Source organism: Canis lupus, chromosome 24 (assembly GCF_003254725.2).
Source record: "Canis lupus dingo isolate Sandy chromosome 24, ASM325472v2, whole genome shotgun sequence".
NCBI lineage: Eukaryota > Metazoa > Chordata > Mammalia > Carnivora > Canidae > Canis > Canis lupus.
In genome coordinates, this window is record NC_064266.1 from 7,030,935 (window position 1) to 7,057,276 (window position 26,342).

General features: G+C 39.2%; 1 protein-coding gene across 4 annotated transcripts in view; it reads right to left on the bottom strand.

The window, feature by feature from the left end:
* The window catches only part of MACROD2 (mono-ADP ribosylhydrolase 2), a 1,929,479-nt gene that overhangs the window by 151,813 nt on the left and 1,751,324 nt on the right, over nt 1-26,342 (bottom strand). For all 4 annotated transcript variants that reach the window (XM_049100432.1, XM_049100431.1, XM_025469286.3 and 1 more), the window contains exons 10-11: nt 14,773-14,817; nt 7,445-7,528 (exon numbers count right to left, since the gene is read on the bottom strand). In XM_049100432.1, coding sequence (XP_048956389.1) covers nt 7,445-7,528; nt 14,773-14,817 — 129 coding nt within the window. The remainder of the gene's footprint in view (nt 1-7,444; nt 7,529-14,772; nt 14,818-26,342) is intronic.

Genomic DNA, 26,342 nt, shown 5'->3' on the forward strand with positions numbered 1-26,342 from the left:
ACTGACTGGCTCATCTGTCCAGAGATTGTGCCACACAGTTTCCACCATAATCTTGTTTAAATCTCCCACACTCCCACAGGGTAGGTCTTTTTCCCCTTCATTTAATAATGAGGAATCTGACTTTTAGGTTAGAAAAACTGCCAAAGTAAGGAGGAACTTGTACAGTCAAGAGCACTGTCCACACTTATGCTAAACTGTTTTTTCTCCACGAGTAGGAGGGTCCATATATGTTGTTGCCCAAGCCAGGACTCCCCCAAGAGTGAAAGGGAATATTGCCAATCATATGTCAGTGACAACAGGCATACACAGGGATCATTCTGGGTCACACAGGACCTTTGGTTACTCTGACCAGGTAGGTTTGTCCTTCTCACTATGGAAAATGCCTCAATGTATTCTGTGAGCCCCATTTAAAACCCTAATACTAACTGAAACAGGACTCTGTGGTTAGAACCACAGCTCTGTTTAATGGATGAATGTGGAGAGCGTGACTAGTGGGTCCTTCTCCTAATTTGCAGCAGGGGGATAGCTCCAAATGGCCCTGAATCATACAGAACATAAAGAGTATAATTAAAGCAGGATGGTAACATGAACTTTTATTATATTCTGATTTCCACCATGGAAATTTTACATTTTGCTTAAATTCCTGGTATTTTAAGGTCTGGAGTATAAAACAAAGCTTTTCTTCATGAGAAAGCCACTTTTGCTCATTTCTGCTTCTTTTTTTTTTTTTTTTTTTAAGCTGGTCAATCACTAAGCTCATTTGAGTGATGGCTAAGTCAAAATTATGACTGCCTGATTTTACCCTTCACTGCACTTATCAAAAAATTAAATTAAAGATCATGCTTATGAATATAATGCATGAACTACCGGCATGGCATTCTGAAAGATAGTATGTCCCTTCTGTCCAGCCACTCACAAAGCAGAATGTCACATGATATGTTAATATGCAGGCAAAATAATAGGGCAGAGAGAAAATTCTGCCTCTTAGGAAATACGGAGCACATTCTGCCAACGGTTCATGTGTTTGGAAAAATTTATTTTAGTCAAGACAATAATAATAATACCTCTAATAGCAACATTAAGTCCTTCAAACTTGTATAGTGCTTTCTAGTTTCCAAATGTAATTTCATCTGACAAAAGAAGTCATTAATTTTTAAAGTGCAGGATAGGGCTGCATGATTTAGCATTGCAAGGGCTCAGGTTCCTGAAGAATGTGCATCCCATGTAGGCTTGTTGAATATTCTATGTAGAGGCAATTGTAGAGTGAGAGCCAAAGTGCTAGTGCTTCTGTGAAAAATATAGTGGAAAAAATAGCATTCATTACCTAAAGCCACTGAGGGCTTTGAAGATGAATGTTTGGAGAAAATTACTGTCTATATTTGCTAGTGAATCTTAGAAGCATAACGTCTCTAGTTTTTAAATGAAAATAAAACGTATTTTTGTTTTACAAATATAAAACAATTCTCACCATATATATTTTTTCAATTATGCACAAATTTAGAAAGCTGAACATCGAACTCTCCCAAATCTGCCTCTGCCTCTTCTCCATTCCTCTAAGATAATTCCTGAGATCAATTTGATATATATCTTTCCAAACTTTGTATTACATATGTAGGTATGTATATACATACATATATATAGGTATGTATGTATGAATATATATATACATATATATATATATTTTTAAAGATTCTATTTATTTGACAGAGAAAGAGAGCAAGCACAGTGAGGGGAGGGGCAGAGAGAGAGGGAGAAGCAGACTCCCTGCTGGGTAGAGAGTCTGAGGCTGGGCCAAATCCTAGGACCCTGAGATTATGACCTGAGCTGAAGGCATATGCTTACCCAACTGAGCCACCCAGGTGCCCCTGTATGTATCTATTTTCATATATATATTTGTAGGTATTTACTATCTACCAATCATTTGTCCTGTCTGTCTGTCTGTCTATCTACCTACGTAGACAGAATTAGATTCTCTAATTCTTGAATACGTGGCTGAACTGGTGCTTTTGTAAAGGAACTCCTTATAAGCCAGAAATGATGAAGGAGATTTAATCAAGATTGGTAAACAAGCACTGAAATTATTGTTTGATTGAGACATTTGCCAATACCCAGATGGTCTAGACTCTAGAATCGTGGTTCTCAAACTTGAGCATGCATGTGAATATCTGGAGAGCTTTTAAAAACACGGATTACTGAGCCCTAGCTCAGCATTTCTGATTCAGAAGGCCTGAGATGAGGCCTCTAGAAATTGTAGTTCTAACAAGTTTCCAGGTGATGTTGGTGATGCAGACAGGTATACTCTTTGATAACTGCTAGCTGGAGCTTGGGTTTGAATGAGCCACACATGTGAGGCACAGGACCTGGTACTTTTGTCCTGGGTATAGAAGGAAATTCTCCTGTCTCAGCATTGGTTGGAGAGGAGGAGAAAAGTCTCTGTTGAGATTTCCTAATCTTATATATTTACTAACGTGGGCTTAAGGACAAATAGCAAATAAAACAAAACAAAAAACTCTAAGCCAAATATGTAGTTTAAGGTATCCATAAATGAACAGTATCATCAGGTACCTCAGAAACAAAGGGTGAATAAATAAACTATTAATCCACTTCAAAAAGTCCCTACAAATAAAAATCTAAAGAACATGGCGGTAAAAAAGACAAAATATATGAGGAAATAACCATAATCATGAATCTGCAAAAGCAATAAACCACAGTATTTGACTTATACAAACAGACTGGAGATACTGAAATTTCAGATACAGATTATTTTTTTTCAATATTTTATGTGGTTATTAAATAAAGAATGGCCAGCTATATTTGAAACAGAACCAAATAATATAAAATTGAAGATGATAACAATGGAAATCAGATTAAATAAAGTTAAATAAAATTAGCAAACTGAGTGATAGGCTTAAAAAAAGTAACCAGAAACCATAAAAGAGAGATAGAGACATAGTGGGGGGAAAAGAAAGAAAGAAAAAAAACAATAAGAAATGTAGTTTAGGAGTCATGAAAGAGAGAGAAAGTAGGAATAGAACGTAGTGGAGATGTAGTATCTGGTGAGGCAACAGTAGAAAAATTTTCAGAACTTTACTAAAAAAATGTCCACTCCCATATCCAAGAAGTACAGCAAATCTGAAAAAGGATAAAGAGAAACCCACATTGAGGTTATACTGAAACCGAGGGACAAAAGAGGATAAAGACCAGATTGTTGGTGGAGCCAGAAAGAAAAGACAGACAATCTAAAAAGAAACAATTAGACTGGGCTATTACTTCCTAACCACTGCAGAACTGGTAAGATGGGGAGAAAAACTTTAAATGCTGCAAGAAAATAACCATCAACTCAAAATTTTTACCCAGAAAAACTGCTTTAAAAAACTAGCAAAATAATCATGATTTCACACAAAACCTGGAAGAGTTTCACTAAAGGAACTTCTAAAGGATTTCTTGGTGAAAGATGGAGGAAAGAGTGCGAGGAACATGTTTTCTTAATGGTGCTAAGTTTTCTATAATATTCTTTCAATGAATTTTTTTTGTAAGAAAAAAATTGGTCCAAGGTCCTGAGAATGCTGGAACTGCCATTCACCAGGTGCTTTTCCAACAATTATGCCTATAATTTGCCAGCTCATTGATAGCTTATCATTTATATCAGATGCCAGCCAATCTGCAATTACTAATCATTTCATTACTGGCATGGTGCTGCAGTGGGTCAAGTCAAAGTATACTCTGGTCCATAAGAGTTAAATCAAAACAATAAAAAAAAAAAAACCCTCTATATCCAAAAGTCCACCATACAAAAAATGCTAATAAGTACATGTGGGAGTTGTTTATTTTGTTGTTTAGTACTTCGTAAAACATTTACTTAAGTACTACAGCTTTCGATCAAGGCTCCAATGATGGCAATATTGCCTCCTTCAATAAAACGAGATCTAGTTTCCAGAAGAGAGAAAGGGGAAAGGATTAGCAAAATTATGTTGTTTCTAGAAAAAAAAGAAGAGATTCTGACATTAACAAGCTGCATAGACCTTGGGCGCATTAAAAAACCATTTGCAGTCTACTTTAAAACAGATCTGTAGAATGAAATAACTTTCCATATGTTCGTAAAATTCTTCTGGATCAAAATACAGTTATTATGGTTATATATGCCAGAAAAATCTAGGTGAGTTTGTGTTCCAACTCAACTCTCTATTATCCATCCTGTCTGAGAATGGATATTGTAAGGTAAACTGAGGTAAGCAGAAGCACCCATAAGGGTTAGGATCAGGCCTGGGAACCCAAAGATAGGGAGAAGTAAGATGAGGCCAAGTGATGAGGAATTAAGCCAAGTGATCTATAAATAAAAATACCAGAAGCTTCTTTTACTATATATAAGTATATCAGATACTTATATCAGATACTTTTATCTGTAAGTATATCAGACTTTCTCATTATATATATATATATATGCATCATATATGTGTGTGTGTGTGTATATATATATATATATGTATATATATATATATATATATATATATATATAATGACCACGTTGGAAAAGGACTGATAACTCTAGAAATGGGAAGCCTACCACAGAGAAGGAGCATGATGTGTATTACCCCTCCACCCAGGGATATAATATTCCGTTTGAATAGTGGGAAAGAATTGTCACTCTTTACCAGTCCAAGATTGTAACTCTTTGAATCAGGAGAGGAGGTGAAACATATGAAACATGAATCCAAGACATAGTTTGTTTTGTCAAAATAGAAGCATCGATGAATAATGAGTGCCTATTCTAGAGTCATCTACCACTAGCATGTGAAATTATACTCCCTTTCCTACCATTTTCCCAGCCATTTTTCCTTTCTTGTCCCAAAAGTCATTTTAGGAACAAACACACAATTCCCGTGTCTCTATAGAGTGGCTAACATTTAGGTTTCACCAAGATGCCACAGACAGAATGTCCTTGGTAACTAATCCACAGTGATGGCACTTTGGTGCCTCAGAGCATATTCTGAGGCCACATATTTGGGTAAGGTAAAACCATATTATCTATTCATCTTGAGATTATGGAATGATATTCCCAAACAAAGCAAATTATTTAGGAGGCAAAAGAAGTTTGTAGTCATCTGAAGGAATAACTGGGAGGAATACCTTTATTCCTTTATGGAGCAGAACTGCTGTAGTTCATCCCTCACCATGTGACACTCAAAATGACCACAGGTGCAGGCTCTGGAAAGCAACCCTTGATGTGAGTTGGACATTTGATGGGAACCACTGGGTGAGGTAGGGTGTCTCCAAGGAAAAGGCGATTATTGTTTTGCCCTTAACCCATTTTCCAATCATGGCCTGAAGAGACTGTCCAAGATATGACTTCATTAGAGTAGAAGGTGAAAATCCCATCTACTCTCTTAGGGCCAAAGGCCAGTTAATGCTGCCGGCCTTCTCCATGGTTCAAAGTGTTCTCTGTGAATGATTCTAAGCTCTTAAGCACATTTAAGGGAATCAGGGCAATGTGCACCCTCTCATGGTGCTGATTATGGTGGCAATTCTAATAGCCATTATGAGTGCCGGACCTGTGCTAGGCATTTTATGCAAATCATTTCTATTGTTTACTGTTAGTTGGGAATGTTTATGTGTCACTCCTCAACCAAAGGGCAGAGAGCGTTTACTGCTGTGCCTTTCTCCTCATCCCCTCATTTATCCAAGCCTGGGGAAAGAAATAGTCCCATCTCGAGTCTCTCTCAGATCCACCTGTACAGAGAGGGCATGTCCTGGTCTGGTCTTTTTCATACAATAAGCTCACCAGGGTAGCCTCCATCCAGGTACCCATAACACCAAGGACAATGATACTTGCTCCTGAGAGGCCAGAGGTTACATCTGTCATATTCAGGAGTGAAGTCCAGCATTAGGAAGCCCACCTGGGGGCAGGGCCACCGGATGTTCTAATCTAACCTCACTAGTAACAAAGCTAATGTTTTTGGTTTCAAACTTTCTTACAGCTTTGCCTTCTCAGTTGGTCTGAACCCAGGCTAGGGTGCAGGCAGGTCATTACTTATCAGTCGGAACTTTGACACTCATGCAGATGCTGTGCTGTCATGGATGAGAGATGGTCAGGATCTCCCTTCAAGGGAGAATGTGCTGCTGGGAATGAAGTTAGCTGACAGTGTCCACTGGCCACAGTGTCCACACTTTGGGGGAACAACTGCAGTATCATGTTCACACCGAGGCCACTTTCCCCCCAAGCTGTTTGCAGCCAGCAAGTGAGCTGGAGGAAGGGGATCTTGGAGCAGGGCCCTTCCTGCCCAGTGCAGGCCCACTGTGATGGCCAGTCTGCTCTGGGCCTCCCCAGACTTTCTCAGACTGTACTGCACACGGGGCTCTTCCTACTAATTTTTCTTCCTTCTCTCCTTCACCTCCCCCTGCTTCTCCTCCCTTCAGTCTTCAAGGCTTCCCCACCCCACACATTTCCTGCACTTCTATTTCATCCTGGCATCTTCTTTCCCAAAGACCCCAGCTGACACGGCCAGTATTATCATGCTCTCCATTTCACAGTGGATGAAGTGAGGATCCAACGCAAGAAACTAAAAAGCATAAATATGTTTTCCTTTAGGAAGTTCATACATTCAGGCAGCCCCAGTGGCTCCGCGGTTTAGCGCGGCCTTCAGCCCAGGACGTGATCCTGGAGACCCAGGATCGAGTCCCACGTTGGGCTCCCTGCATGGGGCTTGCTTCTCCCTCTGCCTGTGTCTCTGCCTCTCTCTCTCTCTCTCTCTCTGTGTGTGTCTCTCATGAATAAATAAATAAAATCTTAAAAAAAAGAAGAAGAAGTTCATATATTCTCCAGAAGTTACGGGCTCCCTTAAAAAAAAATACCCGATCTACATTTTAAAAGAAAAATTTGAATATCTTGTAGGTGGCATAGTGTTGTAAGTAAGCCAAAGACTGGCTTTATTTCTCAGAAAACTGAGCCCAGTGGAACCTGTCCATTTAATGTAAAGATACACTGGCTTCTAGAAAGTAGAAGAGAACATGAAAGACCAGAAGCATCTCCAGCACCCATTGCTCAGGTAGACCCTGGACTCAGGATGTGTCTGTGAACAAAGCCAAGGATCCCGATAAGGCATTAGCTACCCGCACTGTTCATCACACCCAGGTCTCCACCTTCACCCTTAGGCAATGATGGAGCCCAGAACTTGTAAGTGCTTTGCAGGAGCAGAAAATACATCATAAGAAAAAAACAATTTTTTTTTTCAAACTTGGTTTTTACCTTTAAAAATTAAACCTAAATCTGATATTTTGTCGTCACATTCAGAGAGGAATAAACATATTAGGAAAGGATAGAGAATTTTCCTGTGATTTTTGAACCCTTAGAAATATCTGAACATGAGAGCACACATCTAACTTAAAAGTTAACCAGAAGTTTCCTTTCATGGAGTAATTTTTTAAAGACAGGAGGAACCGGACTCACCTTCACTGGAGTCTTTGGAACATTCTGGCTTCTTTGCTTTGCTCTTCTTATGGGGTGGAGATAGGCCTTTTGGCTCTAACCCCTCTGGAAGAATACAGATTTAAAACATTCTTAGTTAGATAAGAAATATTTAAAATTATTTTGAAGTTTAAAGTTCTTATTTTCTTTCCTCAGTAAATCCACATGTACAGTGAAGCTTGATCACAGATCCACTTGTCATTTTGGCTGAGCTGAATTTTGGCAAGAGTCTTGTGACTCTCCAGTATGCATAGATTGACATTAAAGCTTCAGCTTAAACATCTTCTTGTGATCATAATTAATGATGTACACATATGTGAAATCTTAAATGCTTTATTTTAATTAAAAGAAATTCTCCATAAGGCAACCCCAAATCATTATTTTTTTTTTCTTCATAGGAGTTTGATTTAAAACTTCACAGATTAACTGGCAGTTGCCAAAATGCACTTTTGTTCTATTAAATCCTCAAAGTAGGGCTAGATGAGCTGTAGTGTCATCTCATTTGGAGAGGTGGGGTGGAGCTTGAAATTATCCTCCTTCTATTTAACAGATTTCTTTAGTCATCCAAATTCTAAACAACTTCTAGATGACCCAATTAAAATAACTTGTTTCCCGTATTTCTCAGTGCTTCCCAATACCCCCAGGCCAAGTCTATCCAAGGAGGCTGATAATTTAAATTCTGAAGACTGAAAAAAAATTCTGAAGACAGTTTTAGGAAAAGTATCTCTAAATTCATCCCCTTCAGATATAGATACTTTGCTAGGCACTAATTTGTATTTCCAGTCCTGGTCTCTCTACTAAGCTCAGAGCTTATATCTTCAACTGCTGCTTGTGTGGCACCTTGTTTGGTATTTGGACTGGATGTCTTCTCCTTGCACCTCCAGATCCAGTCTCCACCCTTTACCCTACCTTCCACCCAGCTCCACTGGGAGACTGATCTCTACATACCCATGAAATTTCTGGCTTTCTTCCTAGGCTACCAGTAGCCTTCGAGGGCTTATTGTACCCCTCTATCTCAGGTCACAGCTCCAATTAGTTGGCTTTTTCCACATGACCCTCTCTGTCTCCTGGGTCCTGTAACTACCACCTCCCCCATTGTCCTTTCATGGCTGGGATTTCATGGTGCCTCCCTTCCTCCAGCCCTAATGATTTCTCTTCACTGGGCTCTCACCAAGCATTTCAAATTTATGTAAAATAATCCCATTAGGCATTTCAAACAGCACAGCTGGAACAATACTCTTGATGTCTGCAAACCTGTTCTTTCCACAGTATTTCACATCTCACCATCTATCCAGGAATTCAAACCCCCAAACTGGGATATTGTCCTTAATATTTCCTTTTAGTCACGTTTCCAGTAAGGTAACTGTTAAGTTCTATCAGCTCTGTTCCAAAACATCCCATATTCATCCACGATGTCCATCCTTTGCAACCATCACCCTAATCTAAACCAACAGCATCTCTCACCTGAGTTCCTACAGTAGAGTTCTGGCTTTCTAACCTCCCTGAAACTATTCTCCATGTAGCAGCCAGAGTTATCTTTTAAATATAAACCTGATCCTGTTGCTCACCTGTTTAAATACCATTGGTCTTAGAATAAGATCCAAATCCAATTCCCAGACAACATGCCACTTGGGCTCTACCTGCTACTCTGGCCTCATCTCCTATTTGTGCTTTGGCTTCAGATTTATTGGCTGCCTTTGTGTGTTCTTAGGTCATTACGAGTCTGATTTATGTCTTAGAATCATCACATCTGCTGTTCTTCTCCCTTTCTCCTCCAAAAACATACATTCCTATGTCCATCTCCTTCTCAGCTTTTAATCTCAAACCAAATTCAGCTCCCAAGAAAGGCCCTCCATGAATTCCTAATAGGAGGGGTACCTGCAAGGGAAATGTCTCTCAAATACATCACTTGATGTATCTGAAATTATCTTGTCCCCTTCTTTTTTTTTATTGTAGGTCTCCCTTCTCCATCCCACCTCCTAAGAATGTTAAGTTTCTTGAGAAAAGGACATTTGTCTTTCCTAATCTCTCTTGTGTCCCTGGTACCTAGTAGTGTCTTGAGAATTTCATTTCCAATTCGGTTTTATTCCTCCCTTAGCCAGGCCTTTCTTTAAGGCCAAGTTATAATGGGGCCCATGCCTAATTCTTACTCTCTTAGCAGCTGTCGCCTTATGCCAGGATTCTAAAATTACACTGCAGAGCTATGGCGACTCATTTTTCTTTTCCTATTTATTAAAAAATGAACAGAACAAAAAATTGCATTTGATAGATGTGCTATTAAAAACTTTGGCATTATGGACTACAAAGGTTTTTGGGCACTAAGTTAGGCTTTCTGTGGTTGCAAGTAAGTCACATCAAAGATCATTACCATGGCCAGGGTGAAAAATTCTGCCAATGATTACATTAGCAACTCCCTCAAACTTCTGTCACCAGGTGTGAGATGAATGTTGACCATTCGGAATGGGTTCAGCAAAAACAGAAATGAGATGCTTGGAACAGCTCACTGAGCACCGATGCTGTGCTCAGAAGGAGTCATAAAATGGGCAGAGCAATACTTGCAATCTCTCTGGAAAAAGAAAGACTCTAAGACTCTCTGGAAAATGCCTCTGATGCATCATCTGCAACGGGGACTAAGAGGAGGGTTTCCAATGCTGGGGAGTCAAACCCAAAACAACATTTTCTGAAAGTGAGTTTTTGGTAGTTAACCTGATTTCCCAACCTGAATAGGAATTTTTGGAGAATTGGTGAGACATCTCTGAAAGACACCTATTTGTCTCTATTTGTCTACATTTTGAGATAAGTACCCCAAAAGACTAGTGCTTCATTTTTGCAAAGAGTGACAGGGCCCTCCTTGGGTAGTGGGTGGGCATGGATACATGTTAATTATGAAGTCATCTACAACATTAGTATCATTTCTTAACACCCATGGGGGCACTTGAATGAAAGTCATTGATACACATGGCCTTTGTGCCCAGGTTTATACTGTGGCTCAGCAGAAACAACTCTCCCTCTTGATCTAGGGAAGATGAAGGAACATTCCTCCAAACTACCCCATTCTTCTCCTTAACAGCATATCATATTGTCTATGTTGCCTCTCTTTCTGGCAGAAGATGGAGACCTGGAGCTTTGCCATGAGCATAGCTTTGCCACTTGGAGAACTCAACTGTGCTCCTCTCTCTTATGTAGCTGAATTGCCTAGGTAGCTGTTGATTTTCTATCTCTTGTTCAGGCGCATTTCAACAATGCATGGTCTTGGGAATGGAAGGACATGAGGAAACCTTTTCTAAGCTAGGATTAAAGAAACTAATAAAGGCCTTAAAGAGAATCCTAAGCATTTCAGCCAGTCTATCATTCTCCATGGAGGCAGAGCCTCACTTTGAGGATGGCCTTGTCTCACACCACCTGAGATGCTCCTGCCTATACTTAGAGTCTAGGGACAGGAGTATAAGGGTATGAGCTTTGGGGTCAGACAAACTAATAGCTCTGCTATTTAAGCCAGAGAACTAATTTCTCTTAAGTCTTGTGTAATAACAATCCATGGCTCCTAGAGTTGCATATTTTAAATGAGTTCATGTATATTGAGTGATTGGCACAAGGTATGTGCTCAGTTAAAATCTGGCTCAGGAGATGTATGCTGGGGCTGACGTAAGCCAGCTGACTATACCTATCTCTCCTCAATTCCCACATTCATTGACCTCATGTTTGATAGCTTGAACACCATGCTGGTGGGTGTATTTACACTAATGAAATTGTAAACACCCCAAATTGGGGTTTCCTCCATGCAGAGAGTCCGTTTGCCAGCACCTCACTGGTTTTTGGTATTCAGATTGTTATTCACTACCAGTCACTAGCATTTTTTTTTTTTTTTTGACAGTTATTTCTCCCAAGTAGCTCTTCACTAATGTCAGCTGCATTCTTAAAAGTCCCTCCAGCATTTCTAGTTGTATGAAGAGAAGAGGTGGTACAGGGGAAAGGCAGCACTTAATGGCCTGGTTAGAGACCTGTCTTAGAGACCAGCATGCCTGAGTATGAGATCTGAACTGAAGCCAGCATGTTCACCAATGTCTGGCAAGACACATGATGGAACCATTCCATGCAGCAATCCCCCATGATTTCAGCACTCTGGTATTAGGAAATGGAGAGCAGTTTCCCAAGCCCATCATTCTAACCTAAGTGACTTAGTATCCTGGGGCCATCGAATGTGACTTTAATAGCTGCATCCAGCTGCTGGACCTAAGACCTCCAGAAAATCTGACAAGACTAAAATCAGAAATGAAGATCCAATTAAAGCCCCCTCCCTCCCGCCGAACCTCATATGCTGACTCTAACCTTATGGGCTCTGCATTAGCATTAATAATGATTTCTTTAAAATCACTTAGTGGTTTGGATAGCTAGCTGTATCTCATTAAGAAGTCAACTCCCCCTGCCTAGAAATGTGCACTTATGGCACTTAAGCAAATGATCCTTAGCAAGATAAGGTCCTTAAGCTGGCCAACTGAAAGGGCAGTATTCTCCATGGCTGAAGGATATTCCAAGGATACTTCATGTGAGCAGGATAAAGGAGAATAGCAGAAATTAACATTAAATTCATGGAATTTAATCCATGACAGGGGTGACCACTTAAAGTCTTTTTTCAACATTTAAAAAAAAAATAAGGCATCTCTCATGAGTATAGGAATGGATATTCTTTTTTTTTTTCTCTCTCTCTTTTTCTTTTTCTTTTCTTTTCTTTTTTCTTTTTTAGGAATGGATATTCTAATTGAAATTTCACCTTGGGCTTCATGTTTTACAAAAGGCAAACAGAGTCCTTGTCTTAGGTTGTTGGATTTTCTGAGACAAGGGTTTGAGTACAAATACTTAATTTAAGAAATTATCCCAGAAAATGGCAGAGAGGAGTAGGGAAGTGAGACAGGAGAGGGAAGGCACAGCCAAAACTGGGTGTGAGCAAGTTCCACTGGGGACCTCTGGGTGATGGTATAGAATCTTGTTGTCCAATACCACACATTACCAAAAATACGTGAAATGTATCTAGTCTGAATTGAGAGTTGGATATAAAATACACACACATTTCAAAAACTTAGTATGTCAAAAAGAGAATGTAAAAATCAGGCTAATATAATTTTTATATGGATTATATGTTGAAATGGTAATATTTTGGATATATTACATAAAATATAATTAAATTAATTTCACTTGTTTCTCTTTACTTTTTCCATGTGATTACTAGGAAATCTGAAATTAAACATGAGGCTCCCATTTGAGGCTCCCCTTTTATTTCGATTGGACAGCACTGCAACACACCTGCCTCAGATGTGTCCTGCTGGGGTCAACCAACTCCTGCCCATCATCGACTGAGGGCTACTCCAGGGAAATTAACTCCCTGGCACTTTGAGTTTTTTTCGTGACCAGCAAAAAACACTCAGCTGAGAGTCACAAGAACTTTCCTTAGAAAGCTGTTGGTGTTGTCAAACAACAGTGAATACACGGATATACAGGCAGGGAACTGCTATTACAGCAGTAAAACCTCTTTCCTTCCTGCTCCTGGCTTGTAGATCCTTCCTCTACTTCTCCTGCCCTCTGAATCCAATGCCCTGGGGAGACCAAGGGAATCATATGACTCAGGCATGTTCAGGCTGGAAAAGAAGCTAGAAGCTAGACAGATGTTATGATCACTGCTCCAGTGAGCTGTTAGGAAGAAAAGAACTGCTGGTATTTTCTACGAAGACAGTAGAAGATCAGGGGAGAGAGAGATATTTAACTTAATAAGGAGAAGGACCATTTTAACCAAAAACCTTGACTAACAGAGATTGTTTACCTCAGAATTTAAATTGCTCCCTGTTAATGGAGATGTTCAGACTGAGGTTGCCGGTGATTAATGGATGGCATTAATCAGTTCTGGCATCGACTAGCAGGTTGCAGAAAATTAGAACCTCTAAGATATCTATTTTAATTTTGAACCTGGCCCCATTTCATGCCTAGAACAAAACTGCCAAAATGGGGAATAGGGATCTCTCATACTATGGAATTAAGTTCTATATCTGTTAGAGGAGAAAGAAAAAAAGTGATATTTTAGTGAGTGTTTACTAAGATCCAAGAAACATTTCAGGTATGATATCTCATTTAATTCCCAAATAAGACTGTATGGTTACAACACTGTATGCTGAGGCTTATAGAGAAAATGTTTACCCCAAGTCCATAAATGGAGGACCTAGTATTGAATTCAGGCCTATTGATTCACACATTCATTAACAAGCACTTACTGAGTGGCCACTTTAGGCCAGATCCAATGTCTGCAACCACTAGATTTCCCTCATCAAACACTAGTCTTTCTTGAGGGGTAGGCACGCATCTTAATTTCTGATAGAACAACATATCATATGTACCAAATATAGTTTCCAAAGATGGCCACAGCAAGTTTTCAGGTCTTCCATGCTCTACAAAACCTCACTGCTCCCCATCAGGAGATTGAGCCTATTTTCTCTCTCCATGAGCCTGGGCAGGCTTCTTAATAACTATTACAAAAAAAGAATTTTGTGGAAGTTTTCTGTGCAACTCCTGAGGCTGAGGCTTAAAAAGAGTAGAGTTCCTGCTGGCTCACTTGGTCTCTCTAGAGAAACCACTTTGGAGCCTGGCTGCCATGCTATGAGGAAGCCCAGATTATAGAAAGAGGTCATGCAGAGGTGTTTCAGAAAGCTGCCCCAGCTCGGGTCTCAGCCGAGAGCTGGTATCAATTGCCAGCCAGACATGTGAATGAGCAAATCTTCACATGATTCCAGCACCCCAGCCACTGCGGCTCCCTGATGAGGCCTCAGACCTCGGACAGCAGCAAGATCAAGTCAGCCTTGCTGTGCTCTGCCTGAATCCCTGACCCACAGAATATATGAGCATAATAAGCAGATGCTTTTAATCACTAAGCTTTGGGATGATTTGCTACATAGCACATAACATCAGGTTCCATTTTTACATCAGCTTTCAGGAAGCTCAAAATTTACTTCTTAAAAACACGAACTGTATTAGCCATAAAAGTTAACACAACTACTTTCTTATTTTATGAACTTGAATGTACATTTCTATTTCTTTCTTTTAATTCTGGTATAGTCAACATGCAGTGTTGTATTAATTTCAAGTTTACAATACAGTATTCAACAATTTCAGGTGGTACTCAGTGCTCATCAGGATAAGTATCTTCTTAATCTCCTTCACCTATTTTATCAACCTTATTATGTTTTTCTTTGAAAAATCGTGAAGCATACATACACAACAAAATGATCTTTGCCTATTCTTTATGAATAAAATCATAAATTTAATACCTGAGTCTTCTTTCATGTCAACACCTTCTTCTTCATTATTATCATCTATTTAGAAAAGGGAAAAGACAAAGAAAAACTCATATGAAAGCTAGCCAGAATTCTCCAATCTAATAAAAATTCAAAGGCAAGAAAAAACTCAGTAGAAAAGAGAGTCATAGACCATACATTTCTATTGTCTTACATTATTATGCTAAATTAGTGTAATGTAAATAGGCATTGGAGCACAATTTTAACACTTAGGGTTTATGTTTCCTTTTAAAATTTGTTATATATGTCTAACAAAACTACATATGCAACAAATAATGTTTTGCTTTTAAAAGTTATGTTTGGTCACTTTGGTCATTTCAACTCCTAAAAGGACAAAAAATTAAAATCACACACTTTAAATGCTGCACTTTTTGTATCAATGAAAGGGATGCACACTGGCCTCAAATATCTAAGAAACGTGGAGCTCACCATTTGAGTGTAGGCTGACATGGGGGCCAATCCCTGAGCTGCACTGTGACAAGTGCTAGTTTGCTAAACGCACGAATCCAAACCTTAAACCAGGAAATTCAAGGGCAGCCCACCCCCACCCCACCCCACCCCACCCCAGTTGTGTCATTCCCACTCAACTCCCCTGATCCCACTGAAAACCCCTGTAACTGGGCAAGGATGCATGCTTCATCTGCACTCTGACTGACAGTGGCTTTTTGAACTTTTGACGTGTTGTCATCTCTTTTCCTTCACTGTTGCTTACATCCAGGCAGTGTCAAATTCTGTCTTTTTTTCAAAGATTTTATTTATTTTTTCTTGAGAAACACAGAAAGAGAGGCAGAGACAAAGACAGAGGGAGAAACAGGTTTCCTGTGTGGAACCCGATGCTTGACTCGATCTCAGGACCCCGGGATCACGACCTGAGCCAAAGGCAGATGCTCAACCACTGAGCCACCCAGGTGCCCCAAATTCTGTCTTATTGTCATGTTTTTTCCTCTCTATTCACGTGGTACAACTCAAATTCAGACTTCCCTATTTTGTGGTTTCCTAACTGCTCTTCTCTTTTTTCCACTCCTGATTCCAACTCCCTTTACATGTAGCTGCCAAATCAGTCTTAAAATAGGGCTCTGATCTGGTCCAGGACCGTTCAGTGACTCCTGTCTGCCTCATGAGACAGGTCTAGATTCTTTATGGGTAACACTCGAGGCCAAAAGTATCTGGTCCTGACCACTTTTCTCAGTTTCCCCTCCCCTATTCCACTGATGCTGCCACCTTCACTCACGCACTGCCTGATTCTGTTTTCTCAGATCTCTTGTTAGTTTCCTCTATCCACCCCAGTCTTGGAAGCAATGCCTTTCTCCATGTCTGTTCACACTCACCCTTCAAGCCCAAACATAACACGATAATGTCTGCTCCATCCATTCCAGTTTGAGTAAATAGTCTCTTCGGTGTACCTTATTTTTAATGACTTCTAGGTATCAACTTTAAGGACTTTGGTGCTGAGGTCTGCATACAGGCTCCTCCACTCACCCATTCCTTAGGCATATGGCCTTGGAGAAGTCACCCAACAGTTCTGAGTTTCAGGTTCATCAGCTATAAGATACTGGGATGATAATGCTTCCCACATAGAGCTGTTGTAAGGACTAAATGAGATAATGCCACATACAGTACCAGGACAGCTACTAAAATATTAAGTGCTACCTAGGAGTTATTATTATCACTAAATGAGAAGTCTACTTGTTGGCACATCTGTCTTGCAGATGCCCATCTCTCAATCAGAAATTCTGCAAAGTTAAAGACTATGTCTTATGTTCTTTTGTATTCTCTGGTACCGAAAGCAATTAATTTTATATACTAAAATCCATTAAAAAATTTCCCTTGAATAAAATCTCTGAGGTTTTATTTTTAATTTTCTCTGATTTTTTAGTCAAATTGGAGAATTCCCATGTTTATATTTCCTATCTATCTTTTACATACCAGGACAGCATGTATGCATATGATGATTTGCAAACAATGAGGACTCAGTAAGGATTTGTAATTTCCTCTCAGATATATGTTTTAAATTTAGTAATTTCTTAGCCAAATTTAGTCAATGTGACACTCTTCAAAGTGCTAATTACAAATGAAGATTATAGATCTACCAGTCACTGGGAATGAAAATGCATTTAATTTGAGGTCTTAGGAAGTAACTCTTGGTGGCCTTGGTTAATTTTTAAAGAAGTAAATTTTCTTCCATTTAATTGTTAGAAACATTAGTGATTTTCTACATAATTTATTTCTTTTTTTCTATGAATATAATTTTGGTAAAAAGATTATCTTTTTCTTAGAAATATAATTTTTTAGCTAAGGGATTTTCAAAATGTTACAAAGTACACTCTTCACAGATTTCTCCCTGAACTTAATATATTTTTTAACTTAATATATTTAAGCAAAATTTTATTTTTCAGAGCTATCTAAAATATAGAGTACCATCTCTATGACAACAGACTTTCTGGAATCTCAGAGTAGGATAAAAAAGAGTCTTCCACAGTTTCCAGGGAAAGATTAAGTAAGAGTCAAAGTTCTCTTTGCTTGTCAACTATGTATCCTTTTTACATGTGGCAAACATTCGTTGGTAACCTTTTTGTATGTGTGGCTTGATGTCTGGGGAAATAGAAAAATACCAAGACGAATCAGATTATACAGATGTCTAGAAATTTATCATTAGTAAGGAAAGTAAGACACACAGATAAACTTGAACATATAATAGAGAGTAGTCAGCATTACAAAAGGTGTCAAGGGAGGGCTAGCTGTTTCCAGTAGGCAACTGGGAAGGGTTTTTGGACTATGCGACATTAGAGCTGATATTTGAACTTAATAGACTCCATTGATAGCATCATCCTTGGAATGTCCCCAGGTGTTGAAGGATCAGACTTGCTTAGTATCCATGTGTTCATCCATTTCACTCATTTATCCATACAGTGGTTAAGAGTGTATCCAGGATCTGGATTCAGACTGCTTGGATTTACTTCCAGGCCAAATCACATATACATGCGCAATCTTGGGCAAATTATGTAAACCTATACCTCAGCTTTCTTCTCTGAGAAATAGGGATAATAGAAGTACTGGCTTTCTAGAGTTGGTAATACAGGTACAGTGCTTACACAGAATGAGCATTCAATAAATACTGGCCTTTAGTGTTACAGTGTCATTATTATCACTACTTTTACTACTTAAATAACCATTTATTGACCCACACCATATGTGGGAACTATGGGAGACCCTGAAGATAGAGTTGATTATCTATTATGTCAAGAAGCTCACAAATAAGTGGAAACAACAATCAGAAGAGGAAGGAACTGATTCTCTGGTACAGGTAGGCAGAGGTTTTACTGGGAAACAGACCAGAAGCAGCTAAATCAGAGAGAAGGTCTCTGAAGGATTTCCAGAAGAGGTGAGACTTTAAGTTGAATCCTTTTTTTTTTTTTTCAAGATTTTATTTATTCATGAGACACACACACACACACACACGCACACGCACACACACATACACAGAGGCAGAGACATAGGTAGAAGGAGAAGTAGGTTCCCTGTGGGGAGCCCCACTGGGGACTCAATCCCAGGACCCTGGGATCATGCCCTGAGTTTAAGGCAGATGCTCAACCACTGAGCCACCCAGGTGTCTCTTAAATTGAATCCTAAAGGGTGAGTTAGAATTAGCTGGGGGGAAGGAAGGGCTTCAGTGCATTCCCCACAGATGTGGGTGACCTGCCTACACCCCCTTATTCCTTGACATTTTGGTGCTTGCCAGCCTGACTTCCAGCCCCCAGCCCCTGGGTCTCTGCCTGAGGGCTTTCTCTGGGTTGCCAGAGGCCACTGGAGAAATAGCAGAGAGTTAACACCCCCAAGAGGGCAGCTTTTCACAAATGACTGCCAGGATTTGTATTTAAGTAGACATTTCCCTGCTTCTCAGGTAGTCTAATTCTGAAGCTTCTCTGAGAGAAGCTCCCCCAGATCCCAACTTCAACCTTGGGATTGAGCCAATAGTTAATTTAATTTATGATTTAGCCCTACTGCTTTCCTTCCCTTTCCAGTCCTTCTTTCTCACTCCTTTCTGGTGATTCCTGGGATCATCTCCCAAATAAATGACTTCCATTTGAATTCTTGTTTCAGCTTCTGCTTTTTGAGGACTTCAAACTAAGAAAAGGGTCATCACATGGAAACAAAGGGAAAAACATCTTTGAAAACACATTGTTATGAACAGTCAAGATGCTTTAAAGGAAATAAAGTAGTTTCTAGGGTGGCTCAGTCGGTTAAACATCTGTCTTGGGCTTAGGTCATGATCTCAAGGTCCTGAGATCTAGCCCCACATTAGGCTAGAGTGGGGTGTCTGCTCAGTGGGGTGTCTGCTTCCTCCTCTCTCTCAGCTTCTCACCCCACTTGTGCACACACACTCTCTCTCAAATAAATAAAATCTTAAAGATAAATAAAAACAAATTAATTAATTAATTTATTTAAAAACTAGCTTCTGAATGACTGAGGGGAGGGAGTTACAGGGGAAACATGGGTATAATGGCCTATTCTAGCAGGATAATGAAAGACCTTCCCTCCTGGGTATGATGGCAAACTGTATGTGTCAGTGTAACTGGTCCATGGAATGCCCAGACATGGGTCAAACATGACTCTGGGTTTGTCTGAAAGACATTTCTGAATGAAATGAACATTTGAATTGGTACACTGAGTAAAGCAGATAGCCCTGGTAATGTGGGTGGGCTTCATCCAATAGGTTTAAGATTGACTTTCTCACAAGGAAGAGGGAACTACTGCCAGAGTGCATTTGTTTCGGGGTATTGGGTTTTTTCTGCCTTTGGACTCAAACTGAAGCACTAGCTCTGCCTGGGACCCAACCTGTACATTTGGATGGAAAGGACATCATTGGGTTCTTAGGTCTTCAGACTCCCAGGGGAGCTCAGCCATCCCCACTTCTGGGTCTCTACCTTGCTGATGGTAGGTCTTGGGATCTGGCAGTCTCCATAATTGCTTGAGCCAATTCCTTATAATAAATTCCTATCTATATCTATATTTATACCTACACCTAGATCTATATCCACTATTGGTTCTGTTTCTCCAGAGAATCCTAATGCCTCAGATTGAAGAATTTAAATTTTAGCCTGAAAATTACAGGGTTACTAAACAACTTTAAGCAGAAAATGACACACCAGCTTTTGAGAGAGAACATTTTTCATGAGAGAAATTTACTAATAAACTATAAAATACATGGCTTAATATTTTTGTATTATTTATATTAAAATCCAGCATAGAGTAAATTTGGTCTACAAAGTACCTAATGTGCTGTTACTTATTAATGAAATCCACTTTAGTTCAACATTATTCTATAAAATGTATTCACTTGAGCCATAGTTATGCAGCACATTTCCAGCAAGATTTTTTTCCCAACAAAGCCAGAGAACAAAAAAGCAATATATGAAAGAAGAGGATAAGCTATGAAGATAAGGAGGCATGCCATTCAAAATTTGGAAGCAGTTAGGGGACTGATGGAGCATGGGCACAGAGCTGCTGCCCTTTCAACAGTTCTTCAAGCATCATGCTTCTTTGTTAGAGGACAGAAATCAAATAAAAGGTTCTTAGCCAAAGTGATACAAATATCATTTTGAAATCGAGAGCAATCCATCAGGTGGTATTGTTCTGTGTGTTCAGAAACGCCGATTCCAGAAAAACTTCCCTTCCTCTGCAGAAACAACTCAGTGGCTGAGGATCCATTTCATCTCACGGGGCCTCTTTGATGTTAATTTCATAATGGGTGCTGGTTTTATTCCCTGCACCCCTCTCTCAGATTACTCTGTTTTGCACAAAAAGTTCAAATATGACTGAAGTTCTTATTTTGATCACAAATGACTGTGAAAACTAACTGGTTTCCCATGAAAAATCAGTTTTCAGTAACAGCTTTGTACACTTCAGAAACCCCTTTAAGGACATGTCTAACCTACTTTGAAGTCTATATAATATTTACTTCATCTTTTTAAAAAACAAAACAAAACATTTATTTATTTGACATAAAGAGAGAAAGAGCACAAGCAGGGGGAGCTGCAGGCAGAGGGAGAGGGAGAAGCAGGCTCCCCCCGGAGCAGGGAGCCCAACATGGAGCTTGATGCAGGACTCCATCCCAGGACCCTGGGATCATGACCTGAGCCGAAGGCAGATGCTTAATTCCCTGAGCCGCCCAGGTACCCCCTCTACTTCATCTTTAATGGAAGACAGAATTTGAGAGTTTGCTTAAAAGCAGAGTATACCGGGGATTTTGCAAGGACTTGAGATTAGACTTACTCCTTTATTTAGAGTTGCCATAATTCATGCAGTCTTTTGGGAAGTAAATGGTATAAAAACAAACAGATTACAAAACCTCACAGAACTGCAGTCTAAAGTGTGGTCTCTGGACCAGCATCATCCTTATCACCCGGGAACTTGTTAGAAATGCAAATTCTCAGGTTCCACTAAAGATCTATCAAACTAGAAGCTCAGGGGAGGGATGCAACACTCTTTTAACAAGCCCTCCAGGTAATGCTCATGCAAGCTGTGGTTGGAGAACCATTGGTGTAAAAAATAGTGATATTTGTATGCTGGAGGAAAAGCTTTCAAAAACATTAGATGTCTCACTTTTAGATATCCAAGCTGAGCTGCTTTATGATATCTAGCCAACACTAAAGCTGGTTTCCACACCAGGTGTTTGCTGGAACTGAGGAAGGACTATGTTCTCTTCATAAGATGTGTTTCCTTCTGTGTTTGAAATCACCCATCTATCATGTGGCTGGATGGCACAGTTATGGTGGCCCATGTAATCCTGGGACCATAAGTTTGGCTAAGCGACATGTACATGGATGGAAACTTGTTTCAAAGCAGCCTGTAGGTTGCATGGAAAAAGGAGTGTGTTATGAAGGAGAAAGTTACCCTTATGGGTTATCAAGGCAGCCTCTCCATTCTCCAAGGCAAAAAAGGATGGGCCCCTAAAATTCCTTTGTCAAAATTTCAATGGACATCCATACAAATGGGGGTCTGTCAAGCAGAACAATTATGACAATCTTGTGCCTTTTGTTTCATATGCTCTTCAGTCGTCTCTTTTAAGGCTTAATTTCTTCACACAAACTTCTTCTATATCTCTTATCTTTTAAATATTTCATTACAAGGGCTTCTAGGAGCAATTTGCATTTGCAGAGAGAGGAAATATTATTAGCCAAAATAAAGTACTCTAAGCTTTTCAGGATTTCCATGAAGTACAGAAGATGTTGGTATGCTCATGGCTTTGTGAAACTCGACAAAACAGAAATGTCAAGCAAAGAATGACTGATAAAGGGGACGTCATTACAGAGTAGAGCTCTTCTATTAAGTTGAAAACCTGCACTTAGGGAATTTAACAAATTGCTAAACTTACTTTCCGCAAGGCAATTGATAGGACTAGGAGAAATTAAGAAAAAAAAAAAGCCAAAGATTGTCCCCCTCCACCCCACCCCAACTGGTTCTTTGTCAAGAGGAGCACTCAAATCTCATTAATTTATAAATAAATCAATAAATAAAAGGCACTGCTTAAAAAACTGTATGGTTCTGCTGTTTCTGGCTTGGGAAACTGGGTACATTATGGCACCAATTACTGAGCTATCAGATTCAGGAGGAGAAAGATAGGATGAGAAGGATTTTGAATTTAGAAGTGTTTGAATTTAGAAGTGTTGAGTTCGGAGATGCCTAGAGATGCCAGCTGCAGATGGTCTACGTACAGGTGAATTTACCAGAGAGAACTGGCAGGAAGAGAAGTAGAAGACAGACTGGTCAATGGGATAAAGGCTTTCCAGTTAAGTAAGACAAGGGCTGCAAAGAGTCATGTGGAGGCACATGATCAAATATGCACCGGTTTCATAACCAGGCTGGACTCATCAAAGAGTTCTCGATGACCTCAACAGTGACAGTTGTAACAGGGTATCAGCAATCATTAACTGCTCTGGATTATGGAGTAAATAGCAGCTAAAGGTGAAAACTTCAAAAATCTATTGCTGAGAGTCCAAGTTAGAGCCACAGATAAAGAAGAATAAAGGTGGGAGGATTTCATTTACTCTACTGTTCATTTTCTATCTTTATTATTACTTCTGTGTCTTATTGGGAATTATTTCAATCATATACTATACCTCAAAAGGGCTTTTTCTCCTACTGCATTTGCCTCAATGTTTTCACCTACAGAACAGAAACCAGTCTGCCCAGAACGTTTGGAGGGTCTTTTGGAAGCACTGTGCAGGGGGCTCTGTAAAGATGCCTACCACATCTCCCTTCTCCAAGCAGCATTTTGTCTTGGCTTTGTTTTATCAGACCCTCCTAATGAGATCAAACTCTGCTTAGTCAAGGTTTGGGTCCCCAGGTCTTCATGTGTTCTGCTGTTTATAAGCATTTGCTACACACACAGCACATTCCCCTCTTTGAAGGGATGGATTGCTTTCACTCTATGCTTGCTGCTTGTTCCTGCATTCAGGTTGCTTGGTTACAGCAACACTTCACTGGATTTTCATTGAAGGCAAAATGTGTTTGTAGCTTTTGAGGCCCATCAAGTGGAAATGGTTAGCACCCAATTCCTAAGAAGGCAGTCAACTCATTTATGTCACATTACAGAGAACATGTCTTGTATAATTTTAAACATCAATGGGATCCAAACATTAAATGTGTACAAATGTGCACAAATGTGCCAAGTCACCATAAATATTCATAATTAAAGAAATTTCTGAATTCTTTCACTTTGTAGTTTTTTTTCTATACAACAAATGTGCCATTTGGGGGAAAATGTACAATTCAGACTGGGTAGGCAGGTGTTTGTCTGTGTTTCTTTTACTTATGCAAAGACAACTGGTGAATTAGTTGGCTAGTGCTGCTGTAAAAACTTTCACACATTTAATGGCTTAAAACAATGCAAATTTGTCATCTTATAGTTTTGTAGGTTTGAAGTCTGACTTGGATCTCAAAGGGCTAACATCACGATGTCCACAGGGCTGTGCTCCTTCAGAAGGCTATTGGGGAGACTGTTTCCTTGCCTTTCAGGCTGCTAGAGACTGTATTCCTCAACTCATGGTCCCTCTTTTCCATCATCAAAGTCAGAGATCCACATCTCTCTGAACATTGTTCCATAGTCATATCTCCTACTGACTCTCTTCTACCTCTTTCTTCTAACTTTTCCGGATGCTTGTAATTATAATGAGGATAATAATAGGATAATAATAGATAATATAGGATAACATCTCCATCTTTAGGTCAGCTAATTAGCAACCTTAATCTCACCTGTAATTTTTTTAAGCTTTTATTTATTTATTAATGAAAGACATAGAGAGAGAGAGGCAGAGACAAAGACAGAGGGAGAAGCAGGATCCCTGCGAGAAGTCCCATGTGGGGCTCCATCCTAGAACTCTGGGATCACACCCTGAGCTGAAGGCAGATGCTCAACCACTGAGCCACCTAGGCACCATTCTCATCTGCAATTTTATTTCCCCTTTGTAAGGTGACCTAACGTATTCACAGGTGCTGGGATTTAAGGTATGTTTGAGAGAAGAGCATTTGTCTTCCTACCATACTTTGTAAATCAAGAGGCAGATTGCTTTGCCTAAAAAGTGAGGAGTAGAACTAAGAATAATCCTATTTGGAAATAAAATTATTTCTTATGGGATCAGGTGCATAGGCTTAAAATAAAGTTAATCTTTGAGTTTTTAGTTTTTAACTTCATTCTCTAATAAAAAGGGTTTCTTCCTTCTTTTTTACCTTTATTCCTCCTTCCTTCCATCTACCCTGTCTCCCTCCCTTCTTTCCTTCCTTCCATTTTTTTTTTTACATTTTTCTTTCATCTTTTTTAAAAAAGATTTTATTTATTCATGAGAGACACAGAGAGAGAGGCAGAGACATAGAGGGAGAGGGAGCCTGCTGAGACTCAATCCCAGGACCCCGGGATCACTACCTGAACCAATGGCAGACCCTCACCCACAGAGTCACCCAGGCACCCCTTTCTTTCATCTTGCTTTTGTTTTTCTACCATTTCTCATTGATTTGGTTATAAAGGAATAATACCACAAAGACAAAGAACAAAGTGGGAAACTCCTCCCAACATACTTTTGAAAGAACTAAGAACCTTATTATACAAAAAGTTATTAGGGATCAATAAAAAAGGTAAAAAATTTGCAAAGGAAATGACTGGTAATTTCTCATAAGAAATTTGGAGATTTAATAATTAACTGAAAGAAAGGATAAGCCACCCTCTAAATGAAAGAAATATACATTGTTACCCATTAAATACCTTATTTCATGTATAAAAGTGGTAACATCAAAAGATGAGAATGTGCCCGATTGGGAAGAGCAGGGGCAAAGTAAACTCTCATATACTGCTCACAGGAATGTGAACTCAATGCAAGGGGCTGAATGTTTGTGTTCCCTGCAAAATTAATATGTTGAAATCCTAACCCCCAAAGTAATTATATTTGGAGGTGGAACCTTGAGGTAATTAGGTCATAAAGGTTGAGCCCACATGAGTGGAATTAGTGCCTTTATGTAAGGAACCCCAGATAATTCTCTTTCCACAATATGAGGGTACAATAAGAAAATGGCCACATGCAACTCAGAAGTGAACCTTTACTGGAACCCCACCACACTGACACCCTGATTACTCAGGATGCTTAAGGAGAGGTATGGGCCTTCACATTTTTGATTCTGGGAATGATAATGGCTTCAACTGTTCAGTATAGGACACTGACACATAATGGTCAATTTGAGAATTAATATAAAAAGTGTCTTGGCTGTGTATACGTTTTGAAAAGTAATTCCACTTCTAGAAAAGTATTCTTAAAAAAAATTGTGGTTGTATTCCAATATTTACCTATCAAGATACTTTTCTGTAAGTGTTCTTTATAAATAGAGAATAATTTGCAATAATAATTCCACAGTTCATCAATATGGTTTTGGATAAACACTGGGTCCTTTAAAATCATGTTTTGGAAGAATATATAATAACATGAAAGAAAGTTCAAGATTTGGGGTAAGTGACACACAGCAAGTGATAAGACTGCATTTATGATTGTTTGCATTTTCTATCTTAAAGGACCTATAGGACAAGCTGCAAAAGGTAACTCATTTTCAATGGTTTGTATCTTCTTAATTTTGATTATTTATTTTTACTATATATCTGTACTATTTTTTGTAACAAGAAGTTATACACTTTTTAATTAAGATGGTCACACTGATTAAAGTACCTCCTTAAAATTGTAATAAGAAAAACATGAAAAAACAAAAAAGTTGTAAGAAGAAACATGGATATTTTAAAATTTATGTTGGTTGATCTAGACACCTCTCTGAATATTCATTTGCATTGTTATTTATTCTATTTGGAAGTGGCCCATTACTGTGTTTGCATGATAAAAGTGAAGCATAAAAAGGTTAAACAACATGCACAAAGTCATACAATTACAAACTGATGAGTGTCAACATTTCTCAATCAGGAATTCATAAATGGGAGATAAGCATCCTACTATTTCACAAATTCTTCCATCTGAACTGCCTGTCCTCCTTACAGCACTTACAGAATACTT